This window comes from Sitodiplosis mosellana, unplaced genomic scaffold, assembly GCF_009176505.1.
Source record: "Sitodiplosis mosellana isolate CC-2019 unplaced genomic scaffold, AAFC_SMos_1.0 Smas_scaffold_11, whole genome shotgun sequence".
NCBI classification, from domain to species: Eukaryota; Metazoa; Arthropoda; class Insecta; order Diptera; family Cecidomyiidae; genus Sitodiplosis; species Sitodiplosis mosellana.
Window position 1 is genome coordinate 2459828 of NW_022595253.1, and position 16660 is coordinate 2476487.

Here is a 16660-nt window from a genome sequence, read left to right on the forward strand (position 1 = left end):
AATGCATAATTTAATCAAAATATTTCCATTTTCTCCTTCTTTCCTCTTTCGAATCGCAGTTCCCAGGCCTACAGGACACTGATCGTTTCAATATATCAATCTGTGCTGTAAGTAATTTTGGCAATGGCTTACCAATTTACGTGGATTTGCGTGATGTAACGGATATTCCCGAAGAAGATGAAGGAATGAATGCAAAGAATCGAGATCCTCGTTTAGGCATTTCGATTGGTGTACTGCTGTCTGTTCTGTGCATCATCGGCTGTGTGCTAATCATCATTCGTCATCGTCGATGTTCAAAATCGCCGCAACACCAGCATATTAATGGCAATGGTAACAATGCGCGAGGCTCCTTTCAGAATCGTTCACCATTGAATCGTGCACCTGTGACAGGTACAACGATGATAGTTCCCAACTCATCGGCTCAAATATCTGCCAATTGTGCACCAGACGCGCATGAAATGCAAACGCTAATCGTAACATCGAGCGTTGAGAATATCCCATCGACGAATGGAAACGGTGTAGCGAAAAAACTCGATAATCATAATATGAATGGTGTTGTTGTACGTGGCAATCGCAACAGTTTCAACAATGCAAACGTCCATTCGGACGATGATGATCATGCCGATTTGATGCGTTGCGGTTTGATTTCGTCGACGCCAAAATTAAAGCACAAAACAAACAACGCAAATAACGATCACCTGAAAAACACAAGTACAAATCATGGATCACATACTGCCAATCCAGTTGATTTACCGTATCGGCGCATCGATTGCGATCTTGACGCACTTGGGGCTGCTGAAATTGCACCGAACATAACGCTCGGTAACGGAACATTGCATCAGATGAAAACCACTCTACCTCCCAATAAATCCGTACATTCCATTGTTTATAATGAAACTGAAATTCCACCGACAATAAAACGGACAAACGACGATAAAGTCAATCATCATCCAAAACACCGAATATCCACGGCCCACAAGTCAAACGTATCGATTCCATCGATTTTTGATGATAGCCAACAAAGTTTACTACCAGACGCTAATGCGACCGAAAGCAGTTCGGCGAGCACAAGCAGCGGATCCGTGCCAATGGATCGCATCGCCAACAAAACCAATTGCATCTTCGATGTGAACACATTCGATAATGGGGCACCGCATCCGATCATTGAAAATCAGAGATACATGCGGTCGGCTGCGTTAGTCTAGGGCTGCTACCATTAATCGGAAGGTGAACAAATATGAATAGAGAAAAACCAGACAGCCGAAAATCGAAAGAAAATAACGCTGTCCGACCGCAATGTACCTGTGATATCTGAATTGAGCCGCGGCTACACGCATGACAACCGCCTCAATTCATGAAATTAGTTAATTTACAAGCCATGACTACTATCGAAATGTGTAACCAACCACCTTTGACTGCAATCAAACACAACGACGAAAGTCAAATGCCCAAGTGAAAATGGACGAAATCAAAATTCCCATTCTAACTTTAATGTTTCGACATACTCTCTGTTTCGAGTATTTTATTTCACACATTTTCACTTGGGCACCAGAAACGTTTTCCAACATGGAATGCTTTTTTTTTTTTAAGAAGAAAAGAAGAAATCGTGGTGATTATTCGATCGCACGTTTACAATAAAATTCCATAAAAAATGACGTTAACGGGTATCAATTAGACGTAATTTCATGCATAAATCAATTTTAAAAACGATAAGTGTTTCATCGTTCACGGTTCATTTTTTTTTAAATAATTTTTTTTTATTTACGAATTTTGTCGTAAAGTCATTTCAAATTGTAAGAATCAAATGTATACACACACATGCAGAAGAAAGAGAAAATCTTCAAGAATTGTGTAGCTAACCAATTTTGGGCTATTAATAGGATACATCATTTGGATAGATTTTTAAGTGTTCATCAAAATTGTAAATAATTTGTCATTTTTACCAATTTCGGAATCACAGTGGGAAATTACAATATAATTTCATTTCGTTGGAATCTAGACGAAACTGTTTCGATGATTCAAGTGAAAATTTTGGATACGAAATAATGATTTCTTTGAAAAAACAAAAAAAAATTATACAATTTATATTCATTCTTTTCGTTCACTTATTGTGAATACACTACACCTACGAACACACATGTCAATTGCCCCCCTTCCCTCACTATATTATTCTATTTTTGAAGAATGACTACAAATAGAACACAATAGCCACCCGTATTATTAATATATCGTTTACATACACAGCAAGCATTTATTTTTTTTTTCTGTTATCAGTTATTATTTTATTTAATCTCAAATTTTATTTAACAAATCTCTTACTGCAAACAAACACCTGAACCGTTTATATTTTCGTTGAAGTTTAATTATATGTTATAATTTCTTGTTTAGAAGTGTCACGATGATGAGTGAATAGCGAGCATGAAATAGAATCAAGATGTATTTCAAGAGGATTGGTATTTAAAAAGAAAAGAAGAAAAAGAGAAAAATTATACGAGAAAATGTCATATTCACCTTTTTCATTTTTCATTTTTCCGTCCACATCCAGTTTGTTTCCATTAGTGACAGGAGAGTAAACATTTTGTATCGCAAGGGGAAAATTTTTCGAAGTCATTCTGTATTGACAACAATATTATATAGTATTAATAGCAGCTAAAGAAACATTTCAATAAGGTCATAAGTAAAATTAGAGTGTAATACAGACACCGTAATTCTGGAACGTTTTTTTTTTCACTTTCTTTTTTGTCAAAAGCGTTGATAAGCGCAAATAGTTTCACTGCGTGTACCTGATATATAATCATATATATATATATAACAAAATAGACGAAAAAAACCTCCTCTGCTTTCTTTTATCCATGTCTCATGCATTGAACACAACAACAGTAGAAGAAAAAAAAAACACAATTTTTTGGGTTGAAACTCTAAAACGGAACACAATCGCTGGCTCAAGGAAAGAAAGAAAAAAAAAACTGTTTATTGAAAAATGGCTTTTATATTCCAGAGAAAAATGAAATGTTTGACATTTAATCTTGCAAAAGTTTTATAAAACAGATTTTTAATGGATGTTTTTGCACGTTACGACAGACGAGAGATTCAACAAATATTGGGGAAAAGGCGTTCAAACTGATTTTTGCATAAAAATGTGGTGCCTTTATCACACAATGTACAAAAAGAAAATCATGGAAATGGAACCAAATTTTAAACCCATTCCGATAGCCAACCATTCGAAACGAAATAAACGGTCAACAATTTTCGAATCTTTTTACGCTCATTTCTGGCTTACAATAATAAAAAAAAAAAAAAAACAATCAATACAGCAGGATCAAATAAGAAGAGTTTTTTTGGAACAAAATCAAAGTAAATCTCCAACAAAATCACACACCTAATTGGAGAAAAGTCAATCAAAGTTTAGATTGGAGGCTTCTTTCTGGCAGACTGCTTTCTTAGTTTTCGATATACCTCTAACACCTTTTTGACCGCAACTAGAAATAGTAATTAAGATAAAATGAAATAGAACAAAACCAAGGAGCAAACTATTGTTGATGTAAAGCCATACACTGAGATTAAACAACTCATACCTTTTGAATCGTTCTAGTAATCTTCCTAAACAAACAATAGCCAACTCTAGTTGAAACACAACACGGAACCTGAACCTCGATACCTTTTTCCTACTATGAACAAAATGACAATTTCTTTTCATGTTAAATACGAAAGATAAAGCCAATCAACATAATAAATGCAACAATTCTTTTTTTTTTAATTCATGCAGTTATCAAATAATAATGTTGAATATTAAATGTAAATAAACAAGAGAAGAAAAAAAAACAATTGAACCTTTTAATGAATAATATCCGTTTGTCATGCTATTTTGAGATGTCCAAAGGTTTTGTTGATTTGAATAGTGAATTGTTTCTATCACTTTTTATGGATAACTTTATGAATGGATCAGTGTCAGTGTGCGTAAATATAGAAACAAGGTTGGAAAATGTGTAAGAATCCAATTCTAAAATAGTTACCTAAATGAGCAAGAAATAGCACCTAATGGAAACATGAAAAAATTCCCTTCCGTTGAACTGAAAACAAACATGCGTTTTCCGATGGCTGAGCATCTAAGCATTTCGTATGCTGCGGATATATCCGATCCGCATAAGTATGCGTCGTCGATATGCTCGGATATATCCGCAGCATACGAAATGCTGAGATGCTCAACCATCGGAAAACGCATGTTCGACTGAAAAAGAGTAATGAAGCCAGAAAACATATATGAAATTCACAGTACCATTGAAACCGAAATCATCATGCAAATGAAACACACTCTATTTACATTGTAGCATTTACTGGCGCTACCTCAAATGAAAGTTTAATAAACAGATGAAAATAAAATTAATGAAAAAACCATTTGTATTCGTTCAATTTTACGTTAATTTTTAGATAAATTCAACCTCTAGTAAAATCTCAATGATAAGACGGTTTTTTATACACATTTGATTAAACATATAATTGAACAATGAAAAAGAATAAATTCGTTTTTAAGAGATGTGACATTTGTAATTGTGCGTGGAAAAAAATTAAAATAACGAAATTCAATAAAAAAAAAACATTTTACATTGATTTTATGAGTGTAATGCAAATAAATGAAAATTGAAGCGCATTTTAATTGTTTTGTTCAACATTCCAAGCAAAGCTGTTTTGTTTTGTTTGATTCTCATGTGATCATAATTTCAGGTGATATTTAGGTTTGATTGAAGACTTGAAGTGCGTGAATGGCATTGCTTAGTATTTGGCAAGTTCCATTTGCTTAACTGAATAATCGTTAGTTCTAAGGTGAGTTAAAGTCCCTACTACAGATACAATTTTCGGAATTTCCCAAGCAATACACGAAAAGTCGAAAAAAATTTACTTGGTCAGAATATCATGAAACTTCAGAAAAACCATCCTTGACTTTCGAATATTAATCCCACAACATTTTATCAAAATCTCAATATACTTTTGCACCTTGCATTAACTGCCAATGGGTTAATTTATCGGAAAATGGACACGAATATTGGATTTCATTACATTATCAACTGTCTCTTTCATACTATCTGTTACACTAAGAGTGTTGATTGTTGATGATTTAATAATGAATATGGTTTAATGTTGTTGAAACATTTGAAATAGTTTTGATCAATTATTACGGATTGAGTTGGATGAAATATTGTTGGATAGGCGATTTTTCGTCGAGTCGTATGCGGGTTCTAATTCAAATCTACGCTTCGCTACGAGTGCCCGAGCTGATTTTTGCTTCACCAGGCTTATCGTCTTTATCTCGCTCTTTTTTGACGCTTGTGATAGCTACACTGGACAAAAGCAATGAAGCAATTTTATTCTCCGTGCGAAAATTTATCACTGGTTAAAGTGTGCAAGTTAGTACTTACTGCACTAGATGCATAAACAAAGCTCACGTCACCGTTGGCTTCATCGTCATTGGTCGCATCGATTGATGCTTCGACTTCCATTTCGTTGGTTTTTTATTCTCGATTTGGTTGTCTTTTTGGGCACCATTGAATGAACTGACATGTGGCTAAATTGGACAAGAGCATTGAAATATATGTACACCTGGGTCGAAATTCTGTCATTGGCTAAATAAATCAAGTTTACTTACAGCACTAGATGCATTAACACTGATCCCTTCATTGTCGTCTTCTTCTTCGCTGTACCATTCGTCTGAACTCTGATCGATTGCTGGTAAACCAATGCCAAATTTGTCCTCAACTTTTTTAAATTCATGGGAGAACTTGCCGTCGTCAATCTTTCTACAGTTTGCTGCAAACCCAACATGTAGCTGCGGAAAGCTATGACCATGCAATTTTACCAATGTTTCAATTTCTTTTTGAGCAATTCCACCATACCATCTGTTTCGTGGAATGACCACACCAATTTTTTGCGCAACTCTACGTAAAACTGCGTAAAAGTTTCCGATCAAATTGTTTTCGACGAAACTCCTCTTGATGCCATGTTTTTTGTTGTAATTTTCTTCACATTTTTGAAATGAGTCACGAGTGTGTGCGCCGAGGGGCGAATTAACATTTTGATTAACATAATTAGATTGTATGATTGCCAAATCTGTGATATGTAAACAAAGAAAACGAGCATTTGCAAGCACATCGGCCACACGCTGCACATGTTGTGTAACATGCATCGCTTGTATGCGGTATTGAGAAAGCAATGGCCAGTCGATCAAATTCGCTATGCTGTATACTAGCAAAGTATGTCACACGAAGTGTGTGTTCAATGTGCTTGGTTTCGTTGCGTTCATTTAATAATATTAATTAATCCATTTCCTCGAATTCGTTTTTCTTCTGTTAAGTGTTTATACAACACTTGGAGCCATAAATAATAAAAATACAGAAATCGGTTGTGGTAAGAAAAAAAACATTGAGGTTTTATTCTTGAAGTTTTTTACCAACATAATAATTAACGTCCGAATTGGTTTTTTTTTAGGTTTACATAATTTTTGTTCATTCCATAGATTTATACAATTTTTTTTTCAAACTAGAATTTTTTTCTCAAAGTAGAAATGAATATTGTCCAGAAACGCACGTTTTGGAACGTTTAAGTAATAAAAAATATGGTGTTTCTATTTGATGTTCTCTCCGTTTCATTTTCATTTAAATATGCATCTCAGTTAACCGTCGACGAAATTTTGTTTCGAATCGAAGAATCAAGACTTCGTTCGGTTGTTCTTCAATTTATTATTTTTTTTTTTTGTTTCTTTATTGTGATAATATTGCTGTCGGTGTGCATAGGTGTCAGTGAATGAAAATAAACAATTTGTTTTAATGACTGCTGTGTTAACTGTGTGAAGTGGTTGTGAATGGTCTTGAGAAGAAACGAGATGTGGGCGCACCGATTACGCCATTGCCCGCTCCATTGTTCCGTGTGATCGGCGGATTGTAGGCATTACTGTTGCTAGTGCTAGTTGTTGCGTTACCAGCTGGAGATGAATTTGTTGTTGATACAGTCGTCGATGCCGATGGTGACGAAGAAGACACGGATTTCAAATATTTCAAACTGTCACAATGACTCTTATACTCCTGCAACGGGACATTTTCGATTAGTTCTGCGGCTAAAAATTGAGTTTTTATCAATGATTTTATATTTACCATCGGTGTATTTGGGCTCAAATTGAGAATCCGCCTCAGAGTATCTCTAACTGTAAGATTGAAAAAAATAGTTTAGTTTTCGTTTGATAACAGACATGGTCCATTTAAAGTGGAAGCAAAGTAGTTTTTGTATGTATTTACTTCTGTTCGTGCAGTTTTGATCTGCGGCACTTCGGTTCCACACCGACAACAAGTCTTCCTGTAATCAAAACACACCGCAATTAGTTTCCATTCCAACCGAATGTGATTAATAGGGAAATTATCGAATGAAATAAGAAAATTGCATTTGCACGAACCGGAAAACGAGTCGACAAAACAACACCACATATCTCCGAACCGACGAGAAATTGTTCGCCCAGCATTGCCATACAAACATTTTCCCACGCACGATCGATTTTATTTTTACGTAAACGGATCACCCACTTGCCACCCTTAGCATTCTGTGGATCTTCCCACATCGCCTTGATGCCACTTTTGAACAAGTGCAGCTCCCGATATGGTTTCAACGTTGATGGACGTATCAAACGACAATAAAGGCCCCACCATTGCTCAACAGATGCACAACGACCAATCAAATGCAACGATTTGCTGTAATCCTGTCGAAATTCAAGCACACATTTTTTGGTTTTAAATTAACAAAATGTCAACTCAACTTTCAAATAGAATGCAACTTGATGAATTATTCAGTTGTGAATGAATATCCCACCACCCACAAGACAGAATGATAAACAGAAAAAAATCATACGCACATCATATCTTACCGATGGATTTTTGATTTTGTACGAGCCTCTATGATACCACAAACAGTATGTATACTGTAGTTTGTGTTCATCCGGACTAATGTCTAGTGGTGGCAATTTGTCGACATCGACTTCAGCAACCTCTGTATCACTCTCATCACTGTCGGCTCCTCCGTACGCTTTCATTCTGTAAAATACACAATGGTTTATTATTGGATTTCTTTTCGTTAGGGGGAAATAGTTTTGCATGCTTTTTGCTTCGAATAAAAATGTGAAAATGTGTGCACATAATTGAATAAATTAATAAATCATCAAATTAGAAGCAAATAGAGCCAGGTGCATCAACTAAAAGCACATCAATTAATGAGGTTTATTTGCTAAGTAAATGGTGCTTAGACGCGATGAATGCATTATTATCTATATATTAGGAACCACGTTTTTTATGACTCATTCGAAGCCAAAAAACGTGTATTAAACATTCCACATGTTGAGAAAAACCAAACTGAATGAAAATACTCAGCGAGCAAAATCAAAGTTTGTCATTTTATCGAATATGCATTTGGAAAGTCAATATGCAAGCAAAAGTTGCAGTTGGCACTTAACACTGTTTCGCAGTGCACAGATAATTTAATTTAGGTCATTCACTCCAAATGGATGCATTTGACTGTATAGAAAATTGATTGATTGAATAATTTCCATCGGGGCAATGAGGTATTCCCATGAAAATCAGTGTTGCAAAGCTATGGGACACAACATTTTGGTGTACATAACCTACAAATGCTTCGCTACTGCTGCTGCTGCTGCTGCGATGTTGGAATGTTTTTGTAGTTGGATACATCAAACCTGGCTCTGTTCTGCACTCTATCACATTTTCTATAAATTCACTTACGCTGTTATGTATTTTGACATGGTTAGCGGCTGTTTTTTTTTTGTTATTGTTGTTGTATATCGAAAAGAAAAGAAATCTCTACGAAAGACAATCGAAGGAGCTGATCGTTTTTTGTTTTAAATTTTAATGAATTTGTCGCAACTTTGCCTTTCTCCCTTTCTCTCTTTTTCTTTCTTCAGCAAAAACGAAATGAAAAACTTATCACAGTTCCTTTATAAACGAATTTCTTTTTTTTTTTTTAAACCTTTCTTGCTGTAAAAGTGCTATAAATAAATAAATCTGCCTTTATTTTACACATTCAATTCTTCATTCAATGAAAACTTGTTAATGTTTTCAAAATAATTTGTAAACTATTTCCGTTTCAATGATAACCAAACCAAAAAAAAGATGAATTTTACAAAAATTTATACAATGTAGTAGTTTTTTTTTCTTCTTCTCTTCTTTCTCTCTATATATATTCTTTGATACTCAAACCAGATGAGCTCTATGTGTACAATAAAGTTTCTTGAATTTCTCTCTTCTTGTGCAAATGTGTGCGTGCACTCAACGCAAATATTATTACAAAACATTTGACATTTCATAGAGACAATGGTGTTTTCATTCACCTTGGAAAGTGTGCGTGGTGAGGTGAATTTTTTGGCTGTTGTTGTTGTTATGCGACTCGCTCACGTTGGTTCATTCAAAAACACATGGATTCCGTTGCATATGCGATTTTCGTGAAGACAACTCTATTTTTGCTCGGCGTTAGTAAATTCTATCATTTCAAGAGCAAAAAACATATTTCCATAAATAAAATGTCTCTGTCTTCGAAACTATTAATTCAATTCGAATTTAATTTTAAATCCAAAAATAATAATCTTTTCACATCTCGATAATATTTATGCGCCGATTTTCAATTCCCATCGGGTCACACTGATTTCATTCATGTTTTTTTTCTTGACATTCCATACTCGATGGTGTTGCTTGACGTTGACAGCTGATCCATTCTGTCAGTATATAAATGCAAGTGCATGTGTTGTACTTACAACTCACATAGTGTTTTTCGTACGGAATCTACACGGCGACGTGCTACAAGCGGAAAAAATTGTTATTGTTCATCATAGCAAGCGAATAAAAAGTGATTGCAATGTCGCAAAAAATCACCTGTAATGTGAACAATCCACCAGTTGGTAAGATCAACATGTTAATTTATTTCTTTGTTTACTACGGCATTTATTTTTTCATTGAGGTTATGTGTTTTTCACATCTTTATCTCAAGTGGCTTGAGAATTTACCAATCTCAATGAACCATTGCATCATTAACTATTGCATCATTTTAAAAATCATAGGTGGTTTGGCTGCCATTGAGTTGGTGAAGGCAACAAATCCCGTTGGACTTGAATGGGGAAAAGAATCAACAATTTCATTTGGCGACGAAAATGCAAAATTTGTGTACAATTCCGAAAATGATATCTTACGTTTCATCGGTCGCATTGCCGGCAAGTACAAGCTCTACGGATCGAATCCCGTTGAACAGACACAAATCGATCAATGGCTTGCATTTTCGTTGACATTCGGAAATGATTTGAGCAAATCATTGGCATATCTTGAGAAATGTTTGGGTGCATTGACCTATTTGGTGACAAACAGTTTGACTATCGCTGATTTGGCGGTGTTTTCACAGCTGTCGCGTCAATTGGTGGGCGCAAAGAAAATAGGAATTCCAGGCCATGTTCAGCGATGGTATAATTTGATTGAAGCACAAGAATGTGTGAAACAAGCGTTAGCCGCATTGCCAGATGAAGCCAAGAAGACATTGTCAACAGCCACTGAAACAGCAATCAAGCGGCAACCGGCAATTGAACGCAAACAAGAAGGAAAGTTTGTCGAATTGCCAAATGCAAGAATGGGTGAAGTTGTTGTGAGATTCCCACCAGAAGCATCGGGATATCTGCACATCGGACATGCCAAAGCAGCTCTACTCAATCAGCATTATGCTAATGCATTCAAGGGAAAATTGATCATGCGATTCGATGACACAAATCCTGCAAAGGAAACTGTCGAATTCGAACAAGTCATTTTGGGCGATTTGAAATTACTCGAAATTAAACCCGATCTATTCACACACACATCCAATTACTTCGATTTAATGATCGAGTACTGTGAACGAATGCTGAAAGAAGGCAAGGCTTATGTCGATGACACCGAACCGGAACAAATGAAAAAGGAACGCGAAGCGAGAATCGCATCAAAGCATAGAGATAATTGTGAGTAGATGAAATGAGTTTTTTTTTTCTATTTTAAAAATGACCTCAACTTGTTTGAATGAGAAAAAATAACAATCTAATTGAATTGGATGAAAATCTACCTTTAGCATATGAGAAAAATCTTGAAATGTGGAAGGAAATGTTGGCCGGTACTGTTGCTGGCAAGAAGTGCTGTGTTCGCGCCAAGATCGATATGAATTCAAACAATGGATGTATGCGTGATCCAACCATTTACCGGTGCAAAGATGAAGAGCATCCTCGGACTGGAAAGAAATACAAGTAAATTGTGAAAAATCGTATCTTTGTTTTTTAATTGAAGCTCATCCATATTCCTTTCTTTTTCCGCGTTCCAGAGTGTATCCCACATATGATTTCGCCTGTCCAATTGTCGATGCCATTGAAGGTGTAACGCATACTCTCCGAACCACCGAATATCACGACCGAAATCCACAGTTCTTCTGGTTCATCGAAGCGCTCAACCTGCGTCGTCCAGAAATCTACGATTACAGTCGTTTGAACTTGACAAATACTGTACTTTCAAAACGAAGACTAACGTGGTTCGTGGATGAGGGTTTGGTCGATGGTTGGGACGATCCACGTTTCCCAACGGTACGTGGTATCGTACGACGTGGTTTGACAGTGAAAGGTTTGAGTGAATTCATCATTGCTCAAGGTTCAAGTAAAGCAGTCGTTTTCATGGAATGGGATAAGATTTGGGCATTCAACAAGAAAGTCATCGATCCAATTGCTCCACGTTACACTGCCTTAACACTGAACAAAACGGTTGTCATCAACGTGGCTGGCGTAAAAGCAGAACAGGTTCAAGTTGCTGCCCATCCAAAGAATCCAGAAGTTGGGCAAAAGACCATTTGGACTGGGCCACGTATCTTGATCGACTACGAAGATGCCGAAACTTTGAAGGAAGGTGAAAACGCTACCTTCATCAATTGGGGCAATTTGCTGATCAAGAAAATCAATCGTGATGGGAATAAAAAGATCACATCCATTGATGCTGTTCCAAATCTGGAGAATAAAGACTATAAAAAGACAGTGAAATTGACCTGGTTGTATGAAGGTGAATCGAAAGATGATTTCCCACCAACCGTTTGCGTCTATTTCGAACATATCATCAGCAAACCAGTGCTCGGCAAAGATGAAGACTTCAAACAATACGTTGCAAAGGATACGAGAGTAAGTAAAAACCAGATTGTAATAGTTTTGAAATTTCTTTTTACTATCTTTTTAGACGATTTTGGCATTCATCTTCTTAACTTTATAGTTTTTCTAGTCTATTTTCAACGATTGTTTTTATCATTTTTTAATCACTTTCAATCTCTTTTCCCCAAATCCAGAAAGAGGTTCAAATGTTGGGCGATCCTGAGTTGAAAAAGTGCAAAGTGGGCGATATCATTCAGTTGCAACGCCGTGGTTTCTTCCGTGTTGACAACGCCTATGCTCCACCGAGCACACACACTGGCAAAGCGTCAACTGTAATTCTCTTCGAAATTCCAGATGGTTCTCAAAAGTCGTCGATAGCACCACCAGCCGCTGCTGCTAAAACTAAAACCATCAGCAGCAGTGCATCGTCATCTGCTAATGGTTTGAGTGAGAAAATTGCTGCCCAAGGAAATCTTGTGCGTGATCTCAAATCTCAAAAGGCTGAGAAAGCTAAAATTGATGCTGCCGTTAAGGTTTTGCTTGCATTGAAAGCCGACTATAAGGCACAAACTGGTGCTGATTGGACACCAAATGCTGCTCCAGTTAAAAAGGAATCTTCGCCATCATCCGGTGACTTGAACGATAAGATTACAAAGCAAGGCAATTTGGTTCGTGATTTGAAGTCACAAAAAGCCGACAAATCAAAGATCGATGTTGCCGTAAAAACTTTGCTCGCTTTGAAATCTGAGTTCAAAACACAAACTGGAAAAGACTGGATGCCAGGCGCAATCGCTCCAGAAGTCAAACCAATTGCTGCTGCCCTACAAGCTGGCGCCCAATCTGCCAATATTGTTGATAAAATTGTGAAGCAAGGCGATTTGGTACGGGATTTGAAGACAAAGAAGGCAGACAAGTCACAAATTGATGCTGAGGTGAAAACATTGCTCGCGTTGAAGGCTGAATACAAAGCCCAAACAGGCCAAGAATACAAACCAGGAGCAGCACTCGTTGCAAGTGCTCCACAACCAGCTCAATCACAATCACAATCACAACCACAATCCGCTGATATTGTTTCAAAAATTGTGAAGCAAGGCGATTTGGTGAGAGATTTAAAGGCGAAAAAAGCCGACAAATCACAAATCGACACCGAAGTGAAAACTTTGCTTGCACTGAAAGTTGAGTACAAAGCGCAAACTGGTCAAGACTATAAGCCAGGCGCCGCTCCTGTAGCTGCTGCACCACAGCCAACGCAAAGAAGTTCGGATAAATCCGCCGAATTGAACGATAAAATCGCTGCACAGGGCAATGTTGTACGTGATTTGAAAGCGAAAAAAGCCGATAAAGCAACAGTTGACTCCGAAGTGAAAAAACTGTTGGCATTGAAAACCGAATTCAAAACGTTGACAGGAAACGATTGGAAGCCTAATGCCAACGCTACTCCTGCTGCGAATGCCGTAAGTCTTTCACTTTTTCTCATTTTTCCTTCTACTTCATTCCGTCTGTCAAACTATTCCAACCAAGCACATAGCACAACAACTCAGTTAGTCAACATTCCACGTGTCCGTGGTAGTGGTAGTAGTGTGTTGATATTGTGTATTCGTTTGACCGTTCGACAGTAGAAAGAGACGAATATAGCAACAAGTAAAAGTAAATATGATAGTTGCATCGATCGAATGTTTAACTGATGTGCGTTTGCGTGGCATTGCTTAATTTGAATTTTCGTAGATAGTACACTGTTAGTTGGTTAGTGTGCAGTATTTTTTGCAGAAATTGAATTTTTGAGTTTTTAAAGCGAGAGATATTTTAAGTCAATTTCGGGTACTTGGTATTGAGTGTATCAATGTTTTTATTGATATTTATTTCGATATTGCTAACATACACACGATTCTTTTGCTAAGAAACACCAGTGCGAAAACAAATGCTAATGTTGATCAAATTTTTATGCAAATGTTGAATGAAAACTTGGTTCAAACAGTTTTCCATACTCTTTCCATATTTTTCAGAACATTTATAAATTCCGTTAAGTTGGAAAGAAAATTTTAAAGTAAATTGAGTGTCAAAATATTCAATTTGCATATTTTTCTCTGCAGAAACCAGCAGCAGCAGCAGCAACAACAACAACAACGACAGCAATGGCACAACCAGCGAGTGACGCAACACAGTTGAGCGTCCAAATTGCACAACAAGGCAACGTTGTACGCGATTTGAAGGCACAAAAAGCTGACAAAGCAAAAATCGATAGCGAAGTAAAAACTTTATTGAGCTTAAAAGCCAAGTACAAAGAATTAACTGGACAAGATTGGAAGCCAGCGGGCGATGCAGGCAATGCTCCACGTCCAAAGGCACCAAAACCAGCCAAGGAGGCAAAACCAAAACCGGTCGAAAAAGAGAAACCAGCTGATAAGGATGGTGGTGCAAAGAAAGTGACTCGCTTGGGTTTGGAAGCAACAAAAGAAGATAATTTACCAGAATGGTATTCGCAAGTGCTCACAAAGGCTGAACTCATCGAATACTATGACGTGTCTGGGTGCTACATTCTGCGTGATTGGTCATTTGCCATTTGGAAAGTGATTCAACGGTGGTTCACCGAAGAGATTGAAAAATTGGGTGTGAAGGAAGTTTATTTCCCAATGTTTGTGTCAAAGGCTGCTTTGGAGAAAGAAAAAGATCACATTGCTGATTTCTCGCCTGAAGTTGCTTGGGTCACCAAATCTGGTGAATCCGAATTAGCTGAACCGGTTGCCATTCGACCAACATCCGAAACAGTTATGTATCCAACATTCGCAAAATGGGTTCAATCGTACCGTGATCTCCCGATTAAAATCAATCAATGGAGCAACGTGGTGAGATGGGAATTCAAACATCCACAACCTTTCTTGCGCACACGTGAATTTTTGTGGCAAGAAGGACACACTGCTTACGAAAAGAAAGAAGACGCCGATGCTGAAGTCTTAACCATTTTGGGTAAGCGAAAATTCAATGGGCAATGTAATTTTTTTCTAAATTTATTTCATTTCTATTTCTTGATTTTATAGATCTTTACTCTCGCATCTACTCCGATTTGCTTGCAATTCCAACGATGAAGGGAAGAAAGACCGAAAAAGAAAAGTTTGCTGGTGGTGATTACACAACCACCGTTGAAGCTTATATTGCAGCCAGTGGCCGAGCTATTCAAGGTATATTTATGGGAGTTTTTTTTAACAGTGACTACTTTTGAGTTCAATTCCACATTGATTGGATCAAAATTTAGACCAACGTTTAAATTTGCTCTTACGATTCAATTTTTTCAAATCAAAGTTCATTTTCTGCTTGAAAAACCACCTAATTTCGAATTATTTTTCATTAGCTCATCTCTTTCCCTTTTCACAGGTGGCACCAGTCATCATTTGGGTCAGAACTTCTCGAAAATGTTCGAAATTGTCTACGAAGATCCAGAGACGAAGGAAAAAAAGTATGTTTACCAGAATTCATGGGGTCTTACAACACGTACTATCGGTGTAATGATTATGGTGCACGCTGACAACAAAGGTCTTGTATTGCCACCGAATGTGGCTTCAATTCAAGCGATCGTTGTACCATGTGGCTTAACAGTTAACACCAAACCAGAAGAAAAGGAAGAGCTCTTGAGCAGCTGTAAATCGCTAGAAGCGACGCTAAAAGCAGCTCAAGTTCGTGTCGAAGGTGATTACCGTGAAAATTACTCACCGGGTTGGAAATTCAACCATTGGGAACTCAAAGGTGTTCCAATTCGTATTGAACTCGGCCCGAAGGATATGAAAGCCAAGCAATTGGTTGCTGTACGTCGTGACACCGGTGAAAAGTTGACAATTCCATTGAGTGAAGTGCCAATAAAAATTCCAGCTTTGCTCAAACAAATCCACAGCGACATGTTCAACAAGGCAAAGGCAGATTTCGATAAACATATTTGTCTTGTTCACAGCTGGTCTGATTTCGTCGGTGGACTGGCAAAAAAGAATTTGCTATTGGCTCCATTCTGCGGTGATCAAACTTGCGAGAAATATATCAAGGATGACAGCGCCAACAACGACGCTGACACCGAAGTTGGAGCATTGGCAATGGGAGCCAAATCATTGTGCATACCATTCGAACAACCAAAATCGCTTGACGCCAACGCAAAGTGTATACATCCAAAATGCACACTCAAACCAAAAGCCTACACTCTCTTCGGAAGAAGCTATTAGAATCATTCAATTCTCATTAACCGTTTTGCATTTTCTCGCATTTGTTTTAGCCGAAACATTTTTGAAAACTTTTTCCCCTTTACATTGAAAAGAAGAAGAAGAAGGAATCAAGTTTTGTTTTCTATCTAATTAACGTTCGAATAAACCTAATATTTTATACAAATTTCAATCATTTGAAGATGTTTTTATTGAATGGAATTTTAGAAGAATTCAATTTCAGATTTTTTTTTCTTCAGATTTTAATAACAAAATAAGATTGAATTCGATCAACTTGATTCAAACA

At 37.0% G+C, this 16660-nt stretch overlaps 3 protein-coding genes across 12 annotated transcripts in view; 2 read left to right on the top strand and 1 right to left on the bottom strand.

The window, feature by feature from the left end:
- The window catches only part of LOC129567349 (uncharacterized), a 59922-nt gene extending 57412 nt beyond the window's left edge, over window positions 1–2510 (top strand). For all 8 annotated transcript variants that reach the window (XM_055444145.1, XM_055444147.1, XM_055444146.1 and 5 more), the window contains one exon: window positions 60–2510. In XM_055444145.1, the coding sequence (XP_055300120.1) occupies window positions 60–1205 (1146 nt within the window). In that variant the 3' untranslated portion in view covers window positions 1206–2510. The remainder of the gene's footprint in view (window positions 1–59) is intronic.
- A 3884-nt stretch (window positions 2511–6394) lies between these two features.
- Window positions 6395–9358, bottom strand: LOC129567448 (eukaryotic translation initiation factor 4E type 2). Of its 3 annotated transcripts, none has more exons than XM_055444317.1 (6): window positions 8772–9358; window positions 7892–8069; window positions 7439–7738; window positions 7284–7341; window positions 7143–7192; window positions 6395–7073 (listed from the first exon to the last, which is right to left on the bottom strand). In XM_055444317.1, the coding sequence occupies exons 1-6, from the start codon at window positions 8789–8791 to the stop codon at window positions 6831–6833; spliced, it is 849 nt and encodes a 282-aa protein (XP_055300292.1). In that variant the 5' UTR covers window positions 8792–9358; the 3' UTR covers window positions 6395–6830. The 3 variants fall into 3 exon arrangements, with proteins under 3 accessions (XP_055300292.1, XP_055300293.1, XP_055300295.1); XM_055444318.1 differs by having other exon boundaries at window positions 7904–8069; window positions 8772–9338; XM_055444320.1 differs by having other exon boundaries at window positions 8658–8787.
- Window positions 9359–9712: 354 nt separating this feature from the next.
- On the top strand, window positions 9713–16546 carry LOC129567449 (bifunctional glutamate/proline--tRNA ligase). The gene is made up of 8 exons (XM_055444321.1): window positions 9713–9940; window positions 10100–11017; window positions 11125–11296; window positions 11371–12208; window positions 12370–13629; window positions 14266–15139; window positions 15211–15351; window positions 15545–16546. Exons 1-8 carry the CDS (start codon window positions 9898–9900, stop codon window positions 16375–16377), a joined length of 5079 nt encoding a protein of 1692 aa, XP_055300296.1. The 5' UTR covers window positions 9713–9897; the 3' UTR covers window positions 16378–16546.
- Window positions 16547–16660: the final 114 nt, after the last annotated feature.

What these genes read in the sequence shown, in the direction of transcription:
- LOC129567448 (XM_055444317.1), bottom strand. Translation starts at nt 8,791, where the DNA reads ATGTCAAAATACATAACAGC. An exon ending in ATGTCAAAATACATAACAGC is followed by an intron (nt 8,070 to 8,771) that starts GTAAGTGAATTT and finishes TGTATTTTACAG; the next exon opens with AATGAAAGCGTACGGAGGAG. An exon ending in TGAGCCCAAATACACCGATG is followed by an intron (nt 7,074 to 7,142) that starts GTAAATATAAAA and finishes GTCCCGTTGCAG; the next exon opens with GAGTATAAGAGTCATTGTGA.
- LOC129567449 (XM_055444321.1), top strand. Translation starts at nt 9,898, where the DNA reads ATGTCGCAAAAAATCACCTGTAATGTGAACAATCCACCAGTTG. An exon ending in ATCAAAGCATAGAGATAATT is followed by an intron (nt 11,018 to 11,124) that starts GTGAGTAGATGA and finishes ATCTACCTTTAG; the next exon opens with CATATGAGAAAAATCTTGAA. An exon ending in ACGTTGCAAAGGATACGAGA is followed by an intron (nt 12,209 to 12,369) that starts GTAAGTAAAAAC and finishes CCCCAAATCCAG; the next exon opens with AAAGAGGTTCAAATGTTGGG.